At 32.7% G+C, this 9,181-nt stretch overlaps 1 protein-coding gene across 1 annotated transcript; it reads left to right on the plus strand.

Annotated features, from left to right (window-relative positions):
- Positions 1-6,314: 6,314 nt before the first annotated feature.
- LOC107929892 (transcription factor MYB123) lies at positions 6,315-7,787 on the plus strand. The gene is made up of 3 exons (XM_016861425.2): positions 6,315-6,731; positions 6,821-6,950; positions 7,067-7,787. The coding sequence occupies exons 1-3, from the start codon at positions 6,599-6,601 to the stop codon at positions 7,638-7,640; spliced, it is 837 nt and encodes a 278-aa protein (XP_016716914.2). The 5' UTR covers positions 6,315-6,598; the 3' UTR covers positions 7,641-7,787.
- The last annotated feature ends 1,394 nt before the right edge of the window (positions 7,788-9,181 follow it).

Raw genomic sequence — 9,181 nt, forward strand, 5'->3', positions numbered from 1 at the left:
CGATCAAACAAATCAGATACGGCCTCGTCTATGTGTCCTAAAGCTTTGGGGAAAACCACTAGTCCATAGATACCTAAAGCGAAGACATCGACCCTTTTCTTTAAGTCAGGATGTACAAGCACCAAATCTCGCAAACTTTTCCAAGGAACACATTTACTGTCGCCCTTCTGTTGGATCCGGGCAGCGACCCACTGCTCGCTCATCCCAGTGATGTTCATTAATTTCTTTAACAACGGAGGGACACAAGCAGCTCTGGAATAAGCCTTGTTGACTTGAATCTTTGGGCACCGAAGCAAGGTCGTATACTCCTCCACAGTAGGCGTCAAATCTACCTTCCCAAAAGTGAAACAACTGTAGGCAGGATTCCAAAACTGAGCAAGGGCTCGGAATAAATACTTGTCCACTTTGACACTAAGCAGATAAGGTAGGTCACCGTAGTTACAATAGAACAGCTGCTTGGCCTCGACATCCCATTGATCCCAGACTTCTTTCATTTCTCGAAGGTCATTCTGGATTACACTGATACGGGTAAAATCCCACAATTCTGACACGTACCCTTCGGTAAGACTATCGCCTTTCTCCCGTTGTGTCGTTTCAGCCCATATTCGCACAGCCGCATTATCCTCTACTTTATCAACAAACCCCTTTTCCATGATAAGCTTTCTACCAAGAAACTGAACGTAAATCGACACCTCTTTTAGAATGAAGATGCCATGCAATCACAAACAAAGTAAATTAGCATTAAACACAGAATAAGATTTAAAATAAGCGACAAATAAATACAACATTCATTTAGGTAAGCACTAAAAATTTGGAGTAGCTCTACCTAGGTCGGTTCCTATGGCTCATTACATGTGGTTTGGTTCTAAAGTAGGGTACCTGAACCAGCAAATTCCTCGATCCTCACCCATTATAGGCTCATACGGACCAAGTTCGATTCAGGGGGATACATTTCCCTATGGCCATGCGGAGATGAAAATCTCACGAAGACATAGGTACGGATATATCCCGAAAGCGATTCACTATCCCATGCGGAGGTGAAAACCTCACGAAGGCGTAGCTTCTCACTCCCACCTAAAAAGGTGTGACCAACGGTCATGCAATGCAATGCGGAAAGATACCAAAATTTAACAAACAGAGCAATTATAAACCCTAATGATGATGATTATGATAAAGACAGATAAAATGCGATGAAAGGATCGTAATTTTAAACCGAATTTTCAATTTTTGACAAAAGACAAAAAGTAATCACCACGTGGCTTGACCCTCTTATCGGTGTCCCCAGTGGAGTCGCCAAGCTGTTGGCACCATTTTTTTGATGAAAAACGGGGTCGACTTGGGTTTTGAAAAATGAAACGGGAGTCGCCACCAATCCTTTTTTATGAGGTGTGATTGGATCACCTTGAAAAGTGGTTGTTTTTAATAAACGGTTTGATTTTATTAAAACAACAGGTTTGGTCCACGAAATTCAGAAAAACGGGTTCGGGAGTCGGTTACGCACGAGGAAGGATTAGCACCCTCGATACGCCCAAAATTGGTACCTTAGTTGATTACTTAATGTCTTAGTGTCGAAAAGCAGAAAACTTTAAAGAAATTTTAAAAAATACGATCATTGTATTAAAAAGTTGAAAATTTTGGAAAAAAGTGGTATATTTCACGTTAATCGAGAAAAGACATCATATCCAGTAAGTTAGGATACAACGTCTCGAATTCTCGATACTGGAGTGAATGCTAAAATGTTACCCCTTTTCAAAAAAAAGTTTTATTATCTCGGGTTTAGAAAATAAATCTTGCCCAGTAAGTTAGGGCACGATCTTTTCTTAATTTCCGAGATCATTTTAAAAAACTTCGAATTTGAAAAAAATTCGTGTATTTAGATTTATTGAGAAAGTCGAAACCCAGTAAGTTAGGGCACTATTTTCAAATATCTAACACGAGATTTAATTTATTTGAAATGGATTTTGATATATTGGGCAAAATGAAACACGATGCTAATATGTATTGCGATATATATAAAAAAAATATGTATGTGAATTATAAAATATAGAAAATATGTAAGAAAAATATATATTTTAAAATATAAATAATATGTATAAGTATGTGTATATATATATAAAAACACGTGCATACACATGTATATATATTATAAAAGTATAAATATGTACATATATAAATAAAAAATGGGTATGTGCATACATATATATTACATAAAATAAATGATATAAGTATGTATATTGTAAAATAAAACAGTGTAAGTATGTACATATATATGTAAAAAAAGAGACATATATACATATATTTTATAAAAATGAATGATGGATATAGACGTATATGTATGTATGTATAACAAAACATATGTATGTATATAAGCTAAAAACGTGTCTATAAAGAGATATATAGATATATATAATAAGATATAAATATATAATAAGATGATATATATAAATAGTTATAATAATAATAATAATAATAGGACGAATATATTCAAAATTTAAATAAGTAAATATAAATAAAATATAACAATAATAATGTAAAACTAAATGGTATAATAATGGTGACGTAAATATACATATATATATATAATGGCAAAATATAATAATAATAGCTAGATTAGTTAATAAAACAACAAAAATAACGAAATGGGTCAATTTGTGATAAAAATAAAATTTAAAGGGTAAGACTATAATAAAATGCACAAAGGAGGACCAAAATAGAAGGGCACGAAAGGAAGAAGGACCAAATGGGTAATAAACCCGATTTTCAGGCCACGCGTCCCTTCCTTAGGGGCCCAATTAATTGAGGATCAAATTAAAAAAGGGAACAAATCCGTGGTCCAAATTAAAATAGGAGAAAAAAACAAATGGTCCAAATTGAAACAGACTGAAAATGCGGAAGGGCCTGAAGCGCAAATAACCCCTTTGATAGAAAACACGCGGATCCTTGGCAGGCGGGTCGGATGGATCGGGTCTAAAGACTAAACGACGTCGTTTTAAGGCTATGATGCCAAGCCCTAAACGACGCCGTTTAAGAGGGGTATAAAATTCTAATTTTTTTAGCAAAAATTCATTCTCTTCCACTCTTCAAAAAAAAAAAACAAAATACTCTCTAAGGCTCCGGCCTTTTGGGGTTCTCAGCCCCCAGTCGCGCCGATCATCGCCTTGCCGCACCAGCGCCGCGCCGGCCACCGCACGCGGTGGCCGGAAAATTTAAAAGGTATTTTTTTTATTTTTTATTTTTTTAAATAAACTGCTTTTTAATATATATGTATATATGTGTGAAAGATTAAAAATAAATAAATATAGAGAATAAAAGATGCGAAAAAAATCACCTTTTCGATTTTTGTTTATATTTCCGGGTAAATATTACAAAATAGATGAAAAGAAAAAAAAAGCCCCCTTCTTTGATGTTCGAATGGCTTTATATAGAGCCATTTTACAAAAATTTTTTTTACTGTTTGTTGCTGCTTGCGTGTGTTCTTCTTTGTTGCAGGTAATTGATGTTGATGGGGCAAGTGGGTGAAGGGACGTGCGGCGCGGCGGTGGCAGAGCTAGGGACGTGCGGCGCTAGGCTAGGGTTAGGGGGATTAGGTTTCTTTTTTTTTGGATTTGGGCTCCGAATTTGGGCCTCGGGTTTGGGTTGTAATTGGGCTTGTGGGTTGGTGTTTGGGCTCTGTTAATTGGGCTGTACATTGAGCATATTTGAATGTTGTCGATTTGGTAATGCAACACTAATTAGGACCGTTCAAATATACCCAGAGTTGATTGTTGCATTGGTGGAACGGTGGCGACTTGAAACTCATATTTTCCATCTACCGTGCAAGGAATGTATTGTCATGCTACGGGATGTCGCGCTACTCCTCGATGTATCAATTGATGGGTTCACAGTTTTTAGAGAGACATTTCTGTTGCAAATATTTGTGGATGTTTGCTTGGAGTTTTTCCTCCGCCTACAAATTGAATGGAAATTTCATCACATGGCTAGATGAATTTCCTAAAGTATTATTGGAAGAGGTGTCAGATTTAGACAATTAAGAAAGTTAATTATATATTATAATCGTTTAATTAGTTTAATTACTTCCTTAATCTAACTATAAGTAACAAGCTAGTGGGGAGCGTGTAAGACCCTAAAAATAGGTCTAATAGTTTCGGATAAGCTTATCGGGTTTCGTGTGAAAAATTAGGAGTTAATGGGGGTTATTAGTAATTTTTCTCTTAGTTTAATTAGCTTAATTTCATTAAAAAAATTGGGAAATAATATTTCGAAAAATAAAGATATCTTTAGAAAATTTAATTTTATAGTTTTAAATAATATTTGGATAAAATAAATACTTTGGGTCAAATTAGAATTGAAAAATAAATTAAAATGAGGTTTAATTGAGAGAATTTAAAATATATGACTATTTTACAAAATAAGGAAAATGTTTGAGTAATTTTATGAAAAATTAGTCATATTTTTGAAATTTTGGAAGGAAATGATTACTTTATAAAACAAAGGAATTGTGAGAGTGGCTTGATGGAAATTTCCTAAATTTTTGAAAATCAAGTGAGGGTTATTTAGCTCAAAGACACTGCAACCCCTCACTTCACACACAATTTTCATCCAATTTCTAAGCATTTTCTCTCGTTTTTCTTTTTCATTTTCGAATTCCACATATCAAACATTAGATCTCATCTTTTATTTTTTACAAATTCTCTCAAAATTCTCCAAAAAAGATTTTTAAAATTGGGAAAAAACTCATCCGAGTTCTTCAAAGATCTTGATCCAATCTTCAATATTGATGGTTCTAGATCAGTTGAAGGTAATTTCTCAACTCTAAATTCATTTTAAAGTTGTTTTTAATCATTATTTTTTATTTAAATCGATTGAAATGATTTTTCAAATCTTGATCTCTTATCTCTTGAACATAAAATTCATCAATAGTGAATTCATGGCTTTGAGTTGGAATCCAAGTTTAAATGGTTATCTAACCTCAAATCATATTTATTAAGAGGTTTCTATCAAAAAGCAAAAGGTTAAACTCGTTTGATTGATCAATTTTGACAAATCCATTTTTAACTAAGAACATAAGTTGGTTTTCTAGAAAATTATGAAACGATTTGTTTGACGAAATTGATGCTTAGATTTTGTGTTGATAAATTAAAAATGATGTTTAAAAATTGTTGATGAAGTGCATTACCACAAATTCTTTAATTAACATATCATATTGCTTTCTCGCTTTTCTCTCGTTGCTAGATACTAACAATCAACAGCTATACAACCTAATTTTATGTTGGCTTAAGGGTGCAAAAAACCCTTAAACTTAAAAAAAAAAAAGCGATTAAGTCATTGCTTTTTTCTTTTTGTACTCATTTAGATACTTGAACTTTCAAAATGCATAAAAAAAGCCCTTAAACTTTTTTGAAAAAGCAATTACGCCCTACTTTTTTTTTGCACTCAATTGGATACTTGAACTTTCAAAATGCATCAAAAAGTCCCTCAAACTTTTTCAAAAAAAGCAATTAAGCCCCCACTTTTATTAAAAATTAGGAAAAAAATTATAAAAAAGCTAAAATAAATACAATTTATAAATATTATTAAATTTTAATAAAAATTCAAATATTAAAAATTTATTAAAAATAGAAAAAAATAAAAATTGTAAAAAAATATATAAAAATTGTAAAATTTTATAAAATGATAAAAATTATAAAATATATAGAAATATAAAAAATTATGAAATTTTAGAAAGCCGTAAGAAAATTATACAAAATGTAAAGAAATATAAATTTTGTAAAAAAATTATAAAAATTATCATACCAAAAGAAACATTTTATAATTTTTCTATAACTTTTATTGATTTTTATTTTTTATCATTTTTGTCACATGTTACGTTGCGTTGCGGCACATGATGACTTTAATTGAAAAAAATAGGGGTTGTTAATTTTTTATGGTTTTTATAAAATTTTATTATTTTATTATTTTTTTACTATTTTTATAAAAAAATTATAATTTTTAATAAATTTTTAATTTTTTATTGAAATTTAATAAATTTTCTAAAATTTATTATTTATTATAAATTTTTTTCTAATTTTTAATAAGAACAAGGGCTTAATTGCATTTCTGAAAAATTTTGAGAGTTTTTTTTATGTATTTTAAAAATTCAAGTACCCAATTCAATAAAAAAATAGTGGTTTAATTGTTTTTGTTTTTTGAAAAAATTAAGGCCTTTTTGATACATTTTGAAAATTTAAGTGCTCAATTGAGTGAAAAAAAGAGGTACTTAATTAGTTTTTATTATTATTATTATTATAAATTGATGACCTTTTACACTCTTAAATCTGTTATGTTGTACGTAAATAAATGTTTGTCTTAAAAATGATATTTCTGAGCATCATATCTAATCCCAGGATAACAACAACAAATAAACTTGCCTAATGAGGTTCACAGCGATGATATGGCGAACCACACAATTATTAGGTGTTAGTTTGACTGCAACTTGAGGTGTTAGTTTCTCGTTCTTTTATCTTGGTGGGGCTATAAAACGGGGAATAGTCCTCTTCCATTTTTATGGATTTGTATAAACAAAGGGAGAGAGTGGGAGAGAGTGTGAGAAATTAGAAGTATGGGGAAGAGTTCATGCTGCTCCAAAGAAGGACTTAGAAAAGGAGCTTGGACTGATTGGGAAGATAAAATACTTGCATCATATATTAATGTTCATGGGGAAGGCAAATGGAGAAACCTCCCCAAGAGAGCTGGTATATATATATATAAGACCCCAAAGTGAAATTATTGTAATTAAGCTTTTCACTTCATGCCTTCTGATGGTTTACCCCAAAAAATGCAGGTTTGAAAAGATGTTGCAGAAGTTGCAGACTTAGATGGGTGAATTATCTTAGACCAGACATCAAAAGAGGCAACATCTCCCATGATGAAGAAGAACTCATTATCAGACTCCATAATCTTCTTGGGAACAGGTTTCTAATCTCTCTCTCCTTCATTATTTTTTCATCCCGACTGTGACTTTTAATAAACCCAAGATCTGTTTAATGGGTATAAAGCTTTTTACCACTCGTTATTTGATGGTTGGTAGATGGTCTTTAATAGCCGGAAGGCTACCGGGGCGAACAGACAATGAAATTAAGAACTATTGGAATACTACTTTGAGCAAGAGAACCAAAGCTCAAGCATCCATTAAATATCCTCGTCCAAGTAATTTTACACATAAAACGATACCAATCGAGTCTAGATTGAATAAATTATCGAAAAAATCAGCTATTCAGACTAAAGCCACTGGGTGTAGCAGCAAGGTCATGGTCCCAACACAGCCATCTACAAGTCAAGATATTGATGAGCTTCGAGATGGTAAACTTTACTCAACAAATAATAGTCAAGAAATGGGTGGTGATATTGCAACAGTTGAAGCTCATAATGGAACTCAAGTGCTTGATTCGTTGAAAAGTGATGGCGGCTCCAATTTGTTGAGCTTTGAAATCAATGGACTGCGGAAAGCAAGCGATGCAAAATTCGAGGAGAACCATATGCAGCTGCTACCCTTTGATAAGGCAATGTTTGAGGATTGGACCACGTACCCTTACCTTAATGACACTGCCGCCACAGGTTGGGACTCTTTGGCCTTTTTGATTGACACTAACGACTGGCCATGATGGTGAAATAAGAAATTCTGCAGTTTCCAAAAATATGGCGAATTTATTATTCATTGGCTATATCTTAAATGAATTGTATGCTGCTTTGCTTGTTACGAGCTATAATTGTATAATAAACTCATCAACAAGTAGTATCGCTAGACTTTATCATTGCGTACAATTTTGTCCTTTAGATAAGAAATATTAAATTTGAATCTGGCTTAACTCGATGTGTTTGTATTATTTTTATATAAAAATTTTTAAAATATAATACATTAAATACATTAAAAATATTAAAATAAATGCTCCACAACAAATTGAAAATACATTAAAAAAGTTTTTACATTTAACTAATAATAATATAGTTGCATCTTAACAAGTAAATACCTTTAAAATAGTAGTAAAATTAACAATAAAACAAAAATTATACAATATCCAAATAATAATAAAAAATAGTAGCAATATAATAGCAAAATAGTAACAAAACAACATACCAACAACAAAACAACAACAAACAACAATAGGAAAAAGTTGTCAAATTCGACTTGGGCCGCAGGCCCAACCCATTTAGAAAATGTAACATCACGAAATTTGGGGTTAGATTTCTTGAAGTTTGTGGTTAAGGTCAGTGAGTGGGTTGAACATTTGAGTTTAATTTCGCGTTTTAATGTCAGAATAGACCTACTGATTTGGTGGTTAATTGTGTGTTAGTGTATCTCTAGGTCTCGTGTTTGAATCCCTATGAGTGTTTTTTATATTTATTTGTTTTTATGTCATTTTATTTTACTTTAAAAAGAGGAAGGTATTTTCAAAGAGAAAAATAAAGTTTACGTTCATCATCTTTTATTTTTTTCTTCCTCATCGTTCCTTATTCTATTATTACTGAATTCCAATTTCGTTTCTTTCTTGTTTCTTCCGTTTTATGCACGTTACGTATTGTCTGTCAAGGAGATCGTCCTTGTACGTTTCATTTTATCAGAGGTGCTGCTTGATATCGCGTTCTAAGGTGTATTCTGAAACGGTTTAACTTCGGTACCGAATTGCAGTGGAATTCGATAATGTCTTTTGTGTTTATGAAATTGGTTATTTGAAGTATCATCTTGTTTTTTAATTTCATGAAATTCTATATGTTTTGGCATAATTCTAGGTTGCCAAGTGTTGGGGATCGTTTCGACATCAAAAGCATGAATTTGTTGCTGTTTCGGCGTGGTTTCGTGACCACACAGGTGGCCACATGGGCGTTTGCTCCACATGGGTGGCTCACACAGCCGTGTGAAATTGGGAATTAGGGTTTTTTGGGCGAATTTTGGTGCCACACGGACTGGCCACAAGGGCATGTGTTCCACATAGGCGTGTGAGATCTCCAGATGGTCGTGTCTCCTCTGCTCTTTATTGTTGGAATTTTTGGACAGTGAGTTACATGGGCTGCTCACACAGGCATGTGTGGCCTCCATAATGGCTTGTAGACCCCCACACGACCGGGGCACACGGCCATGTGGCCCTATTTTGTAGAATTTTTGTTTTAAGTCATAAATTGTTTGTTTTATGTTTCTGTGCAATTC

The sequence above is a fragment of the Gossypium hirsutum genome, chromosome A07 (assembly GCF_007990345.1).
Source record: "Gossypium hirsutum isolate 1008001.06 chromosome A07, Gossypium_hirsutum_v2.1, whole genome shotgun sequence".
NCBI lineage: Eukaryota > Viridiplantae > Streptophyta > Magnoliopsida > Malvales > Malvaceae > Gossypium > Gossypium hirsutum.

Bases quoted from the DNA above. Each gene is read 5' to 3' on its own strand.
- LOC107929892 (XM_016861425.2), top strand. From the start codon at position 6,599: ATGGGGAAGAGTTCATGCTGCTCCAAAGAAGGACTTAGAAAAGGAGCT. The intron at 6,732-6,820 runs GTATATATATAT...CAAAAAATGCAG, and splicing joins AAACCTCCCCAAGAGAGCTG to GTTTGAAAAGATGTTGCAGA. The intron at 6,951-7,066 runs GTTTCTAATCTC...GATGGTTGGTAG, and splicing joins CATAATCTTCTTGGGAACAG to ATGGTCTTTAATAGCCGGAA.